The following is an 18900-nucleotide window of genomic DNA, read 5'->3' on the forward strand; positions in this document are numbered from 1 at the left end:
ACCCTGATGTTTCCACTCAGACACTGTGGTTATGCTGTAAATTGCATTTGCGGGAAGGGATTTCCCTCTATGACTCATCAACCTTTTTAGTATATTACACAATATCTTTGGATATCCTTGTACTATTTGGAGATTTACTCATAGAAACACCCTCCTCTTAATTGAAACACTAAGAGCACATACACATGGTTGCTATGCCTGCAGCTGTAGACCCTACAGAGCAATCTGCTTATATTTTAACTAACTCAGAATGCCAAAATAAATACATGTACTAACCCTGCCTGTTTTAATAGTGTTATTAAACTACACACTAATAAGAGAACCTCACACTCCACATCTTCTTCTCAAGACAATCCAATTCAATCTACTTGGAGAATTTCAGAGACACTAGAAGCATTGCTGAGCTAGACAGAAACAACACTCAGTGATCAGTTTTATTGAACATATACTTTAATGTAGGAACTGGACAATAAATATTTTACTGATAAGACATTCATAATGATACATTCAGGTGAAATCCCATTAAAAGTAAACTCACTGTTCCAGGTCCTGAGTTGTGTTATTTTGTGCTTTGAATCAAAAGAGCTCTGATTGATCAAAAGGGAAATAAAGGAATATAATCCAGTTTACAAAAATTCATAATCAAAACCATCTACATTCAGTCAGGATGTTAAATTATGCTCCTGGTATGTTGATCCACAAAGTTAATGGAGTGTTATTATTGTAATTTTTTAAAACTTTGTTAGCTGTCGTAATCATGTAGTGGGGTTAATGGTGCTGACGAACAGATTTACAAATGACACCTGAAACTAAAATGTGTTTAGTGTAGGCAGAGATACTGCTGATTGAGTACAAAATATGGATCTTGCATATTAATACTGTTGTCATTTTCATGCATTGAAAAACATTGTGAATGCACAACACAATTTCTGAAAACATGCTCAACAGCAGTTGCCATGACAACACTTCTCCCACAAGCCAGCCAAAAAAAGACATTTCAACACATACATAAAAAAAACCCCAAAATAATTCAGATGGCATACCCATGTATACCGACTCATCTGTCTGGATGCCAAGTAACAACTCAAAGGAGAACTGCAGTAAATAATGCCTAAAATGAATCATAGTGTTTTGCAATGGAAAGCTGACCTGTGCCATCAAACCAATGGCAATAGCCTATGCTTGACCTGCACCATTTACAGCCATAATGAATTGAAACTAAGTGAAATGTCTGAGGTTCACTTTGTTAACCAGCGTGATAGTGCTGTGATGAATGCACTTTGGCTTTGTCTGGAGGACTTGCTTTGTCAAATGGAATTTTAAAGAGCAGTGAGACTATTTTCACTGTGAACATGAATAAACAGTCATAAAGGTGGCATGTACATGTATACTTTTGCAGAAAAGCATAATGTTGAAAACAAAAATACTGTTATTACACTGTCACAATCAGTGCTAGGAAAAGCTGCTGTAATACAATGTAGTGTGCTTATTGCTGATGATAAACTGTGGAACACAAATATATATGCACATCTTTGATGATCCATTTCAGTGTGCTAAACTTAAAAAAAAATTACATCATCAAATATGTGCTTACATAAATATAACTACATAGTTCACTCTCTCCCTCTCTCTCTATGTATGTTAATATTTTTATATAATTTCTAATACTTCTTTTAGCTTCAGTTATTGCTATTTGTATACTGACTACTTTGCAGGAGGCGGATAGCCTCCAGGAAGATACTACATAGATAAATACATACACAGAGGGGCAGATAGAGAAGAAAGGAGGAAAAGGGAGGGAAAGAGAGGGGTGGGAATGAGTGTGAGAAATGATCACCAATACAAAGGATAATGGAAATAACGAAACAGAAAAATTGGCAGACAAACCAGAACAGCAAAAGTTGTTCCTGATCCACTGTTTATGGAAGAAAAGGCAGAATGATTCTCAGAAGCACACAAATCACACAGAATAAATCATGATCCCCTGGATCTGCTGCTGGAGAAATTCTGCAAGCAACTCAAAAGAATTTCATCTTACACATTTCAGGGGATGTCCCCTATGCCCCACTGGGTCAGGAGTCCTTGGCATTGTGTGCGAAAGTGTTGACCCAGCTTTGGGTGCGAGCCCGGGCCTGGTCCCAGTCATACAGTGGGTGGTACTGGAAATGGCGCTCAGCCTTGTCGGTGCCCACAGTAAAGGAGGTGCAGGCCACAGCCAGCGTGTAGCGGTTGAGCAGCGGCGTGTATCTCCACACTGGCTTAAGTAGCCAGTGCAGCAGGTCGTTCAGACACGCAACCATCCACAGCAGCCACAGCGGTATCTGGACCTCACGGAAGTTAAACTTTGACAGGAACTGCATGTTGAAGTCCTCATAGCTCTTGTATGGCGAGTCGTCGTAGCAGAAGTACACTTCCCCTCCCAGTCTGTGGGGGTGCTCTCGCAGGGACCTTGCTGCCAGCAGGTGCATCCAGGCCACATTGCCTAAAATTGTGGGGGGAGTGTTAGTAAAAAGACGATCACTGATGGGATTTGGTGGTACATGAGGTTGAGATCAAGTCTTATTCTTTCTCTTTTAAGAACTTTGAGAATATGGACTTGGATGCCCCAAAACCCCACGAGAACTGATAAATGTGTTTGATGAAGGGAAGGCATCACTGAACAGCGTGACTTTACGTGAAGTGTCCTGACTACTGCAGCTGTGTTAGTCTTAGGGTTAGGGTTAGGGTTAGCGAAGCTGCTATGTAGACACTGTTGTGTGGGTGAGGTGTCCTGTGACTCACCTGCATACACACGGCCGTGCTCTGTGTTATGGGGGACCCCCCGGATCACCCAGCCTCCAGTGCGCACACTCATCTGGTAGAAGTCCTTCATCAGCTGGTGCTGTTCTCCATAAATCCCAGTGGGACGAAGGGCACAAGTGTACAGACGTGCCCCTCCACTCACCTGGAACAGAGAGGGAACATGTGACAGGGAGCTACTTTTTAACAGCTCTTCACTGAATGCCAAAAAAATGCTTGATATTATAATATTATTCATTTTCTTAGCAAAAGTGACTTAAAATGTCTAATTTTTTCATAGTCTTCCTTAATACAGCATCTCACCCACCTAAGGAGTTAACTGATTATATTTTATTGGCTAGTCAAGTGTTCCACTGTTACTTTTCCACTGTTTCCACGAGTCCCTTGGCTGCCTTTTCCCTGGAACAAGGAATAATCTTCTGCTTTCCCAAATGTCCTTGTATTTTCTTTTTTATTGCTTCTGGAACATACCGTACATTCTGTCCAGCAGTTATCACTATTGACGTATGTTGTAACAAATACATTTTGAATACAAGTGATTAATAATTACATGAGCAACTCCAGGTGGCGTACTGAGATACACTTGATCTGACAGCACAGCTAAACTCTTGTATCATTTATTATGTATCAGTGTACCTTCTTGCCATTGGCCTCCAGTACCAATTTCTCTGCCTCTGCCTTGCTCTTGGGGTAGGGCATCTCATGGCACACATTGTACACTGTGTCCTCGTTCCCCCTGCGAGATAATGAAAGTCAGGAAATGAGAGAGCATGCTTGTAAGACAAATTCTGAAAAAGGTACTTAAAGTACACAAAAACCCAATTGATTTTTCATAAAAGAAGAAACAAAAATAGAACTAAGATAATTAATCCAAACACATAGAAGAGTGGGAGTGGTTATTCATGAAGCATGTCTGTGGGCGCCAGCGTGGTGAAGTAAAGGCAATTTTGATGCCTAGACTGAGATTTAAACAAGATGTCGGAGATCCTGCTCATGCGTGTTGGATTGTCTAAATGAGTCTCTATGGCACTGAGAAAACAAAGTGTATGAGACAAAATACAAACATTTTCCACAAAACAATTGCAAGATATAATACTTTTCACAGCAATAGATTATTTCATTGATTCCAACATATACAGACGTCTAAGATAGGAAGTCAGCTACACAGAATGAAAGGATGGAAAGTATGTGCCAAATATTTAACAAAAACCTGAGAGGAGTTGCTTTTCCTCCCAGATGTTGAGGAAATTATTCTGACCCCAACACATGACCAGATGGAAGACTAAGCAACACAGATGGACAGAGATACGTACAGGAAAGAGTGGGAGAGACAAAAGTGTGGAATAATAAAGGAAAAGTTTCTGTGATTTAAATGATGTCAGAGCTTCTAAAGATGGATTATATATCTGCTCCAGTGCATCTGTGAGCATACATATTTTCCAGGTGCATCTGTGTGTATGTGCTTCAGTTGTGGTGTGATCTGTGTGGTTGCAAGTATGTATTCTTGAGTACATAATATTTATCACTGTGGAGCCAATATGCTTGCAAAACAAATCCTGGATGAACGAGCCACTGGATGCCTGGATGAGGCTAATGTTAATGTTTTCTACACGTGGCAGAGGCTGAGATTTAGTAGGTAGTCAACTACTTCACTTCCCCTCTCTCTCTCCCCTCTCTCTTTTGTTTGGCAAACAAAATGCAGCTGCCAAGAAGCAAAACTGGACAGTGAATGGAATGGTAATGACAGGAAGTGTTCACTTCCTCTGCCATCAGTTCCTGTCTGAAGCCACCCCCTGTTTTTTTTTTTTTCTATGTTGACAGCAGGTGGATGTGTACAAGTGTGTACATGTGTACAATGGCAACCCCCCTCCTTCCCCTTCCCCATGCTTCAGGTAGCTTTGTTTTTTTTTTGGTGTCTGGGGGCCTTTCATACTAGAGGGGCAGTGTTTTGGCAATAAATGCTGTGGTGTGACATCCCTCTTTGTTGTTGATGACTTGTCAATATGACAGATGTAATATACGCATATCCACATGAATTCCTTAGATGAATTCCAGGTGTGTTGAGAGGAATACTCTGAAGGAAAGATAAACATCTGCTCACTACATGCAGGTTGTACTTTTTAACACAGTAAGATTCCCACAATGCTGCAGGAATGTTGAGAGATGTTGGCCATTTGCTGGGTCCGCTGGACTCCAGAAAACTCTGTGTGTGGCCCACTCAGTGACAAAGTGTTTTGTTGATTAATCTGTTTGACAGTCTGTTTACAGACCCAGACCCTGAAGGTTGTTTGGCCATTCTGGGGAAGAGAAACAGATGGATATAGGAGCTGAAAGAGGAGGTTGAGGGGGAGAGAATATGTGGATGGAAGGAAAAGTAAAATGTAAAAGAAGGTCCAGTCACTATGTGTGTTAAATAACACAGATAAGACTTGCACAAATACCAAATCAGTCATTCAATATGGTGATGAAGGAAACTTGGCCAGTTTATAAACATTTAAATACAACAGAGTGAAAGGAGCTGGAGGACATAAGGGAGCCGTCAGTGCAGTGTTTTTAAGAGAAATGAAGATGAGAATAAACAAAAGGTTAGAAAAATAATGGGGTCAACAGTCACTGACTCACCTGATGAAAGGATCTCCCTTAACATTGGGTCCTACAACCTCCATACTGCTTGTGTAGACCAAATACTGAATCCCACTCTCCACACATGCATTGATCACGTTCACTGTGCCTGAGAGATGCAGAAATATGGGTTAATTCATTTCGAAAAATGAAATATGTATCATAAGAACATAAGAACATATTATGATGAGAACAGGCCATTCGGCCCAACTAAGCTCGCGATTTCTTAATTAAAGAGTATCCAAAACTGCATCAAGTCTAGACTTGAACACAGCAAGGGTCTCTGCCTCAACTACATGACCTGGCAACCTATTCCACGTAATTATAAGAACATATCAACTGCTCCAGCTCAGCTGTGTGTGTGTCACACATATCATTTCACAGACCATATCTTTGTCTCTGCTAGACAGCTGCCCTAGCCAAAGTAACCCACCATTTACCATCTACCATTTACGGTAGCTCTCAGATGTTCCCTCGAATTCGTTTCCAGTAGGTGTTTTAATTGCACCATGAAAGGCACTGTAAAACAGATGTGATACTGCTCTTTTTCCTGAAGTTTCTTTGAACACCCTTTAAGGCATCTCATTTTACGAGTTGCACTGTTTCTCTACTCTCCTGTATATAACCCTAAGGCTCACAAACAAGGGCTGTTAGCTCCCACAACAGCTGACACACGGTGGAGATTTTTGGGAAAAGAATTTGCACAGAGTGCACTGTCCTTGTTAAATAATAATAAAAAATAATGAATAAGTAAATTACGAATTAACACATTAAGGTGAATGTCCTTCCCTAGGAACCCAAGGGAATTCTTAGGGAAAGTAATTTGTAAAACTCAGCTGTGAACCTGTCAGAGCTTCTGTTTCCCATAACTGATTTGTTCATTCACTAATAGTTCTCTCCTAGCACTACTCACATAAAACTCACAAAAAAATGTGCTTAAAAAAGGTCAAAAAACTGATGTGCTTTTAAGGTCAATTTATTTAAGTTTCAATGTATCTAAAAATCACACTGACTGATATTTCATTCAGTATCATGCATAATGTGTAGCTTTCTCTCATTACAAGGCCAGGTAGGAACTGTACCCCCCCCCCCCCCCCCCCCCGCAAAGTCTCTCCTATCTTTTCATGGCACAAACAGGATTGTGGAACCATAGTGGACACCTTGACTGATCCAGCCAAAGAGAGGTCAGTATATTTTGATTACCACTCTCCATAGGTTAACCAGGTTTCAGATAAGACAAGTGGTTCCTGCAGTTTCACATTCTTCAGTTTTTCACAGTTTTTTTGTGAATCAGTGTGAATGTTGAGAGAAGGGTAAAGGAAAAAACACCAGCTGTGATTGAGTGTGTGGTTGGGTGGTGTGCCCAGGGGGTATACTAAGAAATCTGCTCATGTGAACCATTTTGTATCGGTTTTCCCAGAGACTTCCTGAGACATCAGGTGTTTCTTCATTCTCAAACTCACTTAGCCCATTATCAAAGCCTCCGTAAGGCAAAAACATCATATAACATTTCTGAATCAAAGCACCCAGAAGAGGATCTGTGATGAAAATAAGCTTCTATTTATAGCAGTGTACCTACTCATACATGGAAGTACAATCAACTCAAATGTCATTATGACATCCGGTTTTTGCACTGGAACAAATGAATGGACATTAGGTTTGGAAAAAAAGTTAATGGGCCTTGTAAAAAAAAGTTAATGGGCCTTGTTTTTTTTTTTTCCAAAAAAAAAAACAAATCTCCTTAGTTACCAAAAACAGTTCCCAAGCAGCATGTCTGTGTTTTCCAGGGATTTTCCAAACAGAGCAGAAATGGAAGGTATGTATGAATACAGCTCTAAACGCAGGGATGCCCCCCCCCACACACACACACAAGATGAATCTCTTTGAGACAGGCCTTAGACTTTGTACATCATCGACTTAATTTTCCTTCTCACCTGATAAAAGCTGAAAAGCTCTCCTGTAAGTACAGAGTTTGGGGGATACAATCAGATGAGAATGATGATTAAAAATGAAATGATTCACATCCACCCAGTTTTTAAGGGTTTTAGGAATGGCACGACCAAGACCTTGAAGCTCAAAAGGTTTTCCTCTCTCTGTCTGCCCTGAGGAAATACAACTGCACATCTCCCTTCTCTCTGTATCCTGCTTCCTCTCCAAATGGTGTTCACTGGTATTCTGAGGTAGGCGGACACACCCGCCCAAACACTGGACTCTTATGTGTAATTCCCTTACAATGTTAAAATAATTTCAACTCATTCATTTTTCCAAAAACAGGACCAGCTGGGCACGCCCTTCAATTAATGCTGCCTCTGACACAGAACAAAGTCAGACTTAACATTTATGCCTGTCACACATTATTCTTTCTGTTACTCCTAGGCTATGAATCCTAGTGGAGAGCAGGCACAGGACGTCTGACTGCTCTCCTTGGCAATGTGATTTGAATTTACAGGCCATTGGCATCATATACTTGATATTAAATTATATATATATATATATATATATATATATATATATATATATATATATATATATATATGTATATATATGTATATATATATATATATATATAATATAGCAATGGTCTGACCAAAACAAGCCAATGGATTTTTGCAGCCACATGGAGCTGACTAAGAGATGTACAGTATTCCAGCAGAAGAGAGCTAGCTAAATAAACTTTCTAATAATACATACCTCTTGGTCAGCTTCATGGCTGTGTAAATATCCTATGGATTGTTTCAATCTTCAAGATGTTATTGCTGTAAAACTGACTAGTTAACAACTACTTTCATTCAATTCATTTTCAATTCATTCATAGTTACCATGTCTTTCTTTGTTGTTCTGATGTTCAACAGTCAGTTTTTTAAAACCCTAAATGCACTATACAAGGTAGGTATAGCAATTTGCAAAACATGCTGCTTAAATAATAGTAGCCTTATAACAATACAATAACTGTAACTAACATACTCCTAAGTATAATACCACAGTTGTTTGTACATAGACCTAAGGATGGTTGGGTTTCTTAACAATTGTTAATTCTTGACATTCTTTCATAATTAAACTACTAAACCACTAAATAAACCATTACTAGAAAGGTTTATTATTGTATTTACTGTAATTACATTACACAACTATTGTTTAGCTTTGTGAGGAATAAACATCAGTTAAGCGTTGACTCTTGAAATGAAAAGGTAAAAGGGTTTTATGTATAATTTATACATAATTGTCCATAAGAGGAACAAAGAAATCACACTTGGGTAAAGGGGTTGAGGTATAGCCTGATGAAGTAGATTTATAGTCTGTGACCATTTGATGGATTTCAATTTCAATATCACAAACAAGCATTCCTATGCATTCTAGGCTCACCAAATTACACCAAAACTAGTTTCATTAATGTGAATGACTGTTTTATTTTGAAAATAAAAACCAAGCAATTGACTATTCTTTAAATGAAGTTTTTAAAATGTAAATAGATTTTTGTCATTTTATATCATTTTTTATGTCATTTGTTCATTAGTTTTCTGGCCTGAATGACAGTGAACTGAAAGCCTGATTAGCTGTAGTGCGTTTGATTCATTGATTCACTGAACCACCTTGAGAACAATGCTGACCAGCTGAATGAGATAAGCAAATCTCTGAGCCAGCTCTTTAGGATGAACTGAATCAAATTAATCAAGACAACTGAATCAGTGAGTTTGTTCTTTAAAGTGAAGTGAATCACCTGAACAGGCTCTGTGACAACAGTCCAGCCCCCACCACTAGTGGCATTTAGAGAGAAAAGATTTATGGGAATCTTAATATTCCTTCTGTCATCCATATTGGTACCTCTCCAAGTGGGCTGAACATTTATCCCAAAAAGTACCACCTATTTTTTCTCCCTGCTTCCCAGTGGCACACCCATCCCAGACACCAGTCTCTGTTCCTTTCCTCTTTCTTTTCCCTTCCACTTTATTTTTTTGAACTGTCCCCTTTTCCTTTTCACACCCATTTCCTCCTCTCTCCTACTCACCTTGGACGTTGACAGCATGGATAGCCTGTTCAGGGACCCTGTGCCAAACGTCCACCAGGCTGGCTGTGTGGATGACCAGGTCTGCACCCTGGGCTGCTGCCAGCACACTGGGATAGTCGGTGATGTCTCCCTGTGTCACCACCACCTTCACCCCCTCTACATGACAGCGAAAGAGAGAGGTGCAATTTGACTGTTTGAGAAACATGGCATATGTGTGTTGGAGGAGCTGCATACTGGTAAGGAATATTCACTGCAGTGCTTAGAAGTGTTCACTTCACCTCATGACAGCACAGTGAGGACACAATTTTTTGATAGTGAGATAAACTCCTGAGAATGTTCTTAGCTTCTCATCTCTTCTTCCTCTTTTTAAATTTATTTTCAAGGTATCTTTAATTGACAAACAACTTCCAGTAGCAGTGTGTCAAGCTCTCTCACAGCTTTTGAATATATATATATATATGATGGGAAAAATGAATTAGGAAATGACTGATGACTGTATTTCTTTATAATTAGAATTGTACATTACTACTGCACAGAACTCATTAACAAAGCTACATTCAGCTTCTGCTTCAGCTATACTCTCAAGCAGATACGATACTTGTGAGGGTGTCATTTCGTAGCTGGCAGAGACGTGCTAATTAGCAATTTCCTCAACTACAGGCACTTGAGGTTTTGTAATCAAACAAGACAAAGACACATCCAGAAACTTGGATAAACGCAGTCTTCATACCAAGACCATATATATATATATGTGTGTGTGTGTGTGTGTGTGTCTCTGTATTAGGTTACAAATCCTGCGAAGAGCGTTTGCTCTCACAGTTCATAACCAGAGTTGTCACTACTCGCCGCTACAATGACAGAACCAGAGATAATTACACTAATGTCGCTGATTAATATTACAATTGGCGTTAAATGCCTTACCTTAACTTACGTTAACATGTTTATTTAAACACAACTGTATTAAAATGGACAACAGTGTACGCATACACCATAATATTAATATGACAACTGATGTACCGACGCATACAGGGAGCTATAGACACCTATATGGGTATACGTATATGTGTTCAAATAAAAAGATAGAAGTCTTACCTGTACTGTGATTTTGTAAACTAGGATCGGTCTGTTTGTCAAAAAGTCGAATTTCGCTCACTTTGTCTTCTTTCTCCAATAAGATTTGCAGAAGGTGCTGACCAAGAAAACCGCAACCCCCAGTCACCAAGTAGATCAGACCTGCTTCTCCAGACATTCTTGACTCGCTCCCGTTTCAGGACTTCCTTGATGACAGGTATATTGTATGTATTTTTAAAGTCTTTGTACCATTTGGGACGTTCCTCTTTTGTTCGTTGTCGTATCCCCAAGTCTCACTCGCGTGGCAGCTTCACCAGTCTCTTGTGATTTCAACAGAGCAGCTCCGTTCAAACCGACGCTGTAAGACAGAAGGGGCGAGCGTCAAGGGTTGGGATTCTTTTTATAGGTGCGTGCGCGTGTGCGTGTGAGCGCATTTGTGTGTTGAGCTACGGAAAGGTTTACCAAGGTTCACACATGATATCATACATTTCACATCCAACTGTAGCTGATTACTGTGAACGTATAATGTTTTGATACGCTATACTATATATGCAAACTTGAATTTATTTCGCAAATATATTATCTTTGGCAAAATATAAGGATAATAAAAATTAAGATATTTCCGTACTTTCTATCTTGTGTTTGTAATAAAAAATATTTGTACGGAACATACAAAAAATATATTTAAAGACTCAATTGCAGCATTTCGTGAGGTCGTTCAACATTTTAATTGTTTTTTTTTTTTTTTTACCATAGTTAAGGTAGAGTAGTTAATGTACACTAATTTGAACGGCATATCTAATCTGAGATGTCTCATGACCTTAAAATATGCAGAAGCAGCGTACGTAGATAAACCTGTCTAAAGTTCACAGGTAAAAAATCTTATCTGCCTTTCTCAATGCTGGGAATAACGTTCAATGGTAAAATGTGTTTTATTCTCTGAAAGTAGCAGCGTGAGCAACTGTAATGCAGTTTGACATCATTAACCAGTCCATTTCTCAATAGTTCAAAGTGCTGATGTTGTGACATTTTTTACTGATGAAGTGTGTATGGTTCTCTTACTGACCTGTAACATAATCTAAACGTTTTCTGTGATGGGTTTTCAGATTTCTTTTTCATCCCTTGACTGACTGAAGATGCTGTTACTGAGCTCCCCAGTCAGTGAAAGACTGGTCACTACTATGCGTGACTTTAGCATTAAACTCTCACTCACTCTGTGTCTGACTGAAAAGTCACAAAAGTACATATTCAAGGCACAACTGTTTTGACAACAGTAGACAGTTAATAATTACAACATGGCTCTAGAACACTTGGTACTCTTCCTCTCTGTAAACCATGTAAACCAACCCTTTCTACTTCCCCTCCATGTTTCTGCTTTCATACTGTGTACATTTCATTTACCCCTTCTCCCCTCTCCCCCCTCTCTCTAACACAGCCTCTGTAATCCTGTCCCCAGCACTTTCATTCTGCCTGTCCACTCCCTCACTGGTTTTGGTCTTTTGACCTGTACTGATAGTGTTGAAGCAGTGCGTTAATAATTTCTGTCCATGGAATGATTATCTGCACAAAGCAGTGTCCCAGTGGAGCCTAGCTTTCTGCATGCCTGACCTTTGAGTCCACTGACAGGCTATACCCACATACACACTAGCACATAAACAGACACATATACAAAGTTGAATTGATTTGTATGATTAGTTTAGACTGCTGAACTGGAGAATAGTGCTTAGACACATGCAGAAGCTCACAAGTAGACATGGTGACTAGCAAATAAACACATATTAAGTGTGTCAGTACAGAGGATCTTATGCACAGATTCTTTATTCTTATGCACAGATTCTATGATGACTGCCTAAAATTTACAGTATTTCTATACTGAATATTTCAATAATATAACTATGTCCTAGTATATTTTGGACAACATAATAAAGAAAAATCATGCTCACATACTGTGACTGTATGTGCACAAATGCACATGTATCAACTGCACCATCCCTTCTGATTATGTGAGTTGTATTACTACAAGACTCACTTTGCTGGATGCAATCTTTTGTGAGGGTGAGTAACAAATTAATCCCTAGGCTTTGTTTAAATGGTACAAGGCTGACAGTCTAATCAGCATTATGCATTTTCTTCTTTGAAAACCTAGAAGATAAATAAATTCTTATCCTTAAAGTAATCAGTGCTCTCAGTCCTGGCCGTCGTTTCAGCATGTGTCAGCCGACATAAAAACACTTGCATATTATCTTTTGCCTTTGCTGTGTTATTTATCTACCCAATTAATGTCAGTAAGAGAAATATTATATTAAGTATGCCGTCATGTTTGTCCTTTGTAAAATAAAAATATTTAATACTGATGTTTCTAACTTGAACTGTTTTATGCAGAAGTACTGAAAACGCTCAATATGGTTCCAGAAGTATTTTGTTTTCTACAAAAAAAAAAAAAAAATCTGCCCATCTTTCATAACTAAAGTGAGTGTTCTGCAATGAAGACTAATAACTCCATGAGAAAATCCACTGGCCACCAGGGCACCCAGGGGAATTTATTCACAACATGCAACTTTGTTCACCCCATTTGAAGAGATATGGAGGTGTGAATTAAGTCTAAATCCCAAAACTTGAAAAACATGTAAGCAAGGTGTGTGGGAAAAAAAAAACGCTCAGGGCCATAACTCTGAATCGGCTCCATAATGAGCAGTTTTACATGTGCCTGGAAGGACCTTGAGACAACTATGTTTCCTTGTAGCTTTAGCCCTTCCCAGGTGCATGATTTTCATTTGTTACAACATGCAAGACAATGTTGTAATCTGCTTTGTTGAGAGATCCATCTGACTGTGAGATGAATGTCTCTTTCATTCATTCAACACTATAAATGGACACCACAGTACAGTAATAGTTCAATCCACCTATGAAAAAATATCTGCCGTGATGTGACGGGACCACCAGACGCTATTTCTAGCAGAGAGCAGTGATCGAGAGGAAACATTGGCTTGCACTTGTGGCTTCAGTTAGGTAGGTGCAATCTTGCTTGAACTGATAATAACAAATTTTCTAATTCCTTAGACTAAACACTATGATTCCTTAACTAAAACACAGAAAAACATCTACATCCCAAACAAAAGGCATTTGTGTAATACATTTTGAGCACTTTTCATTAGAATTGTAGACAAGACCAAAGCCAAGGCCATCTGAGTTTGATTCAAGAACAATAATAGTGTGGTTTATACCACAATGACTGCCTAAAATTTACAGTATTTCCATATTGAATAATAATATAACTGTCTTAATATATTTTGGGACAACATGAAAAATAAAAATCATGCCCACAACTGTAACCCTCACTAGTCTACATTAATTCTGATGTTTTACTACACTATACAGGCAGAAAATATGTTAGCTTGTCCCTTATATTCATCTTTGGATTCATTCAAATTTAAATAGCTTGAGTATAGCTTACGTGTAATGTTACAACAAGATTTTTTTTGACTTGACCATCCCAATACTTCTGGAAACATGATTTAGCAAATTCTGTCAGGAAAAGTCATGGACTCCAAAAGATTGCTGTTATGATAAATACCTGTAATTAGTTACAGAATTATTTACTTATCTACTCCTGTGAGATTGAGTCAAGTCCAACAAAAACCATGGTCAAAGTGGGAGACCTGTCTTATACAGCACTGCTTCTCATCAAATCCCACAAATTATTACAATGTTCTATATCAAGAATTGGAATGGCCAACATCCTTAAAACAAAAAAACACTTGCTATTTTTTGACCATATCAGCTTCCAACCCCTTGTCTGGAAAGAGTCTTGCAGTTGATTCTGACCCCATATTTATAGCAACAGCTCAAACATTGGAGCCTGCATGAAACATTTGTTGTTCGTATTTTTGGATGACCTGTCACTTTTAGATTTAGACACACTTTATTTGGAAAGCAAATGTTTGAGAGCAGCCTGTGACAGAGAGATAATGGCAACAGTTTTGTTACGATGTTTACTGGTGTGGATGTAATGGCAGTATGACTTATTTCATAGTCTTCTGCTTTCACTTACTGTGGATACAGTGTATTGTGTCAACTTCCTCTATGTCTCTGTCCACATAAGTTATGATATTCAGTGTTCTTTCAGTAAACATGTGCACTCTCTAATATCAATTGCTTCACATAGTGCTTTTTTATCAATACTTCTACCAGCATGCAGTAACTTGAATGTTTTTATTCAACCTTCCTGTCTACCAGATATTGTCCTTCAGAAATTCACAGAGTTACGTCACAAGACAAAGTTCATGACACAAGCACATTCTCAGAGCACTAGCACTGTATAGCAGCAGTAGTCACACTGACACACTCAGCACTTTCCTTTGTATGCTTGTGGACGTGCTCGACCTCTGTTTTGTCTTTGGGAGTGGTGCTTTCAAGGTTTTTGGAGTTGTGGCCCTCACCAAACTCATGACTTTGATAAGCCATGCTATTACTCATCACTTATGATGATATGATTTGCTTATGAAAATAATCAATGGAATGGAATTGAAATTCCATTCTGCTCACATTTAATTGATATTTTGTTTATTCTTATACTTCTGTCTTCCCTCTTCAGTGTTACAGGTGCCATCTGTTGAAATTGCATGATGTCTCCCAGAAGCAAACACCAATGATGAACATCACTGCACATTTTTTTACTCCTCAACCAAGTATAGCTGATAAATGGCACTAAGACACACACAATTTACTGCAGCATTTCTATTTTGGCTCATGGACATGATGTGAAAGGGAGTAAACCTTAAAGAATACAAGCACTGTTTAAGAGAACATGTGAATCCTCAAAAACCCACCTCACTGCCTCCCCAAATGGAAGATACATTTTGGTGGAGCCACATATGGTACATTACCCATTTAGAAAGAGTGTTGCAAGGTATTGTCTAAATATAGGTCAAGTGAGACTGTCATGGAGCTCTTTTTTTCTTTTTTCACAAGCCATTATGCTTCCCCCCTCCGCCCTTTTCCACCCTGACTTTGGAATCAGGTATTGTAAATTAGGCTTGCCTCACCACAAGAAAATGTACTACACTATTGAAGGGGTGAGGTCTACAACAGATCACCCATATACAGTAAAGGAATGCGGACAGCACTGGAATCTGTTGTTATCAACTAGACCCTGATAGACCGAAGACAGAAGGAACAGAGAAGCTAGTCATAAACAGAATGTGTGTGACCTTCACCTCAGCAATGGTAGAGATAGGACTTCTCATACAATGCACACAGCTGATTAGCTGGTGATAACAAAATATCTCTAACCCTGTTCTCACTTGTGAATTTCATATGGAACAATCCTGTATGGTTCCAAAGACAAGTGTAAAAGTGAGCACAAAAGTAATTACCATGTGGATCTTGTGTCACCTTTTTGAGACCCTTGGAATAGGTTGCTGCTTCTGGCTACTAATGGATTCTCAAAATGCGTGATGATACCTATATCACAAAGAAGCACCTCTTTGCCATCCATCTCAGCTTGTTTACTATCAGGATTGGGAATGAACTGTTACTATTACTATATGTAAAAAACCTGAATGTATTTCTGTTTTTAAAAAGCACTTCCTTCATGGACATGGCTCTTTATCATGTACCACCTTTCTGTCCAATTGCAAGGTTGGACAGGGCCAGTAAAAACTTTTTCAGACTTTTCAAAGTCATCCTGACAATTTGAACTACCACAATCAAATGAATATTAAAACATTAAGAGAACTGGCTTCCCACAGTTGCTCTGACTGTAAGTAAAAGCACCTTAAGTTAACTGTTCTTCCCTATCAGCCTGGTGCTTCCTGGTCATCTGATGGTTTTATGTGTGAGCCATCCTCACATGTAGCTAAAGAGCCAAATCAGTCTTTTGCACTTCACTACCATATGAAATCAAGAATCCAACGGACTATTCAGGTGGAACATTCTGGATCCATTGAGAAAGCAGCTTACGTTACTATTACACTTGGCTGGTTACTTAGCTATGTACTTCTCTAGCTAGCAACCAATGGTAAGCTATTCAGTAGGCCTACAAGCTACTGCTTATTTCTCAAAAACTTGTTCTCCCTTCTCATTTACCAGGACTGGATAGGGCAGGGTTTTTTTCTTAAATCATTAACTTTTTGACAACTTCCATCCAATGCTGCGGGGGAATGCTGCATATGGTTCATAGATTTACAAATCTGAAGCAGTGAATTTCAGTCAAACTCAATGTTTTCAACACATACATAACGGTTATGTACTGCGCAGCAATGCTCACCTTACGCAATGGGAGCGTATCGGCGTGAGCGTATTAGGCAGGCAGTAACCTACTTGGTTTGACTGAGACATACGCAACGCCTGCAGGTGCTTGGCACTAAAGAATAATGCAAAAGAATACCTACACGCTCGGATTTATTTGATTTTACCCTATAGCGGTGACAACGAATGCAAAAATGCAAAATAGCAGTTTGTCGTATTCTTTAATGATCTTACGTTAAAAGAACGACACCTTCTCAAACGTTCGCTTTAGAAAATAATGCCGCGTACTTGTGATGTCGTGCTTTGTAACCGGGCATCTTGATGAGACGTTGCGACTTTGGAATAGCTTTGAAAGGTAGCTGCGTGACCCTGGCCCCAAATATAAAATTGAAATGCCTAGCAATTCTGCAGAGCAGTCTGAAAACACTAGTTGTACACATACAGTTAGGTAATGAAATCTGTTACGTAGGTGTGGAGACTGGGTTGGCTATCCAACAAAACCTTTAGAATAACGGAATGAAAAACGTTTCCATTTCTTTATCGCATACAGCAGCATTTTCCCTTTGTGTTAACAGCTCTCCCTTCTCAGTTTCCTCTGTTTTCCCATTTTTGTTTGCCATCCCTCCTTAGGTGTCTTTTTCTCTACAGTCCCCTGTGCCGCTCTCACCCACTCACAGGAAATTAAACGAGATCTTTCTGATGGAGGTCAGATGACCACTTACCCTCCTCAACCTCTTCTCCCGTTTGGTTCTTTGCGGTGCGTCTGTTCCGCTTTAGGGGACCGAGCCATGTACTCCCCTCACTGGGTCCTAAATACTGCGGTGTATCAGCGGTTGTTATGTACACTCCATTAAATACTATATTAGACTGTGAAGTATGCTGTATTGTATTCAGACGTTCACGGTATACTGCATGGGTGAGAAAACTGAGATGTAGCCTTCTAGCTAGCTAGGATACGTAGTAACCTGTGGCTAGTTAAGTGTCATGTTATTACAAGTGGAACATTTGGCATGGAAATTTTAACTTTCATATTTTATGCCCAAATCCGAAACCCTGCTGAACTGTGTTCTTTGTAAGAACTGATTCTATAAAGAGTGCCAGAATTTAGTCTTTCAAGAGCTCCATCTATGTGGTACTGTTTTATAAGTAAACTATGTGGGTCTTCCTGTATTTGCTTCCACTTAAGCATCTTGACTGAATTGAGTGCACAAATAAACATGGTTTGTGTCATTATTGACATTGACAGTTTGCCAATGGGGTTGCTGTCTGCCTCTCTTTCATTAAATGTCCAAGTCAGTAAATTCTACTGTTACCTTTTTATCTTCTTGAGGTTATGAAATACAAGGCAAAACCAAATGTCTGGTGAATGAGGTTTATGAAATTCAACAGTCAGAGTTACAACACAAGGGAGTTTCAACTGCCAAAAGGGTACAATACAATGATTGTGCCTGCAGCTTTAGCAATAGCAGTGGAGAGGAAGTAGACTTTTCAACATCTCAAAAATGTGAAAAAAAAAAAAAAAAAAAAAACACAAGGGAAAGAGGCCCTACAACTGAATTTAAAAATTTGATTGACCACTGAAAGTTCTTTCCCTAGTGAAAGAAAATGTGAACACTTTGATTCCATATCTCCATCTGTTAGTTTCCAGCTAATATGAGCTTCATCTCCTTCAACAAAAAAGCTGCCACCTATGTTCTAAGGTATATTACAGTATGAGTGGTTAATGAACTCAAATATTCCATGTTTATCAACCATAAAACCAAGATGACTCTTCCAAAGTTGGAAAAGTGTTTTTGACTTCATTGCAAGTTGTCTTTGTGGAGTATGAAGGGGGTCAGAATGTGATTGGTATTTGATTTGTCTTACAATACCCAGTGTGTGCCTACACTGTTATAAGGAGAGAATCAAATACCAGTCACATTCTGACCCCTCTTTATACACCATAAACCCCCCATCAAAGAACCATTGTGTGAAGGTGTGTGTGCGTGTGTGTGTGTGTGTGACTGAATTTGCATTCAAAAAGGGTAATTTCCTGGAGTTTGGCTGGGCTTGAAACTCGACTGACAGGACCTCTCTGTCCTATGTGTAAAAAAAGCTGATCAGTTTCCCCTCCATATGCTAACTCAGTAACTACCTTGGTGATGCCATCTTGA

The 18900-nt window shown here is 39.1% G+C and overlaps 1 protein-coding gene across 1 annotated transcript; it reads right to left on the reverse strand.

Annotated features, from left to right (window-relative positions):
- Positions 1 to 555: 555 nt before the first annotated feature.
- On the reverse strand, positions 556 to 17545 carry LOC118773286 (3 beta-hydroxysteroid dehydrogenase type 7-like). Its single transcript, XM_036522153.1, has 7 exons — positions 17470 to 17545; positions 10520 to 10856; positions 9428 to 9583; positions 5422 to 5530; positions 3436 to 3535; positions 2782 to 2944; positions 556 to 2482 (listed from the first exon to the last, which is right to left on the reverse strand). Exons 2-7 carry the CDS (start codon positions 10674 to 10676, stop codon positions 2073 to 2075), a joined length of 1095 nt encoding a protein of 364 aa, XP_036378046.1. The 5' UTR covers positions 10677 to 10856; positions 17470 to 17545; the 3' UTR covers positions 556 to 2072.
- Positions 17546 to 18900: the final 1355 nt, after the last annotated feature.

Source organism: Megalops cyprinoides, chromosome 1 (genome assembly GCF_013368585.1).
Source record: "Megalops cyprinoides isolate fMegCyp1 chromosome 1, fMegCyp1.pri, whole genome shotgun sequence".
NCBI classification, from domain to species: Eukaryota; Metazoa; Chordata; class Actinopteri; order Elopiformes; family Megalopidae; genus Megalops; species Megalops cyprinoides.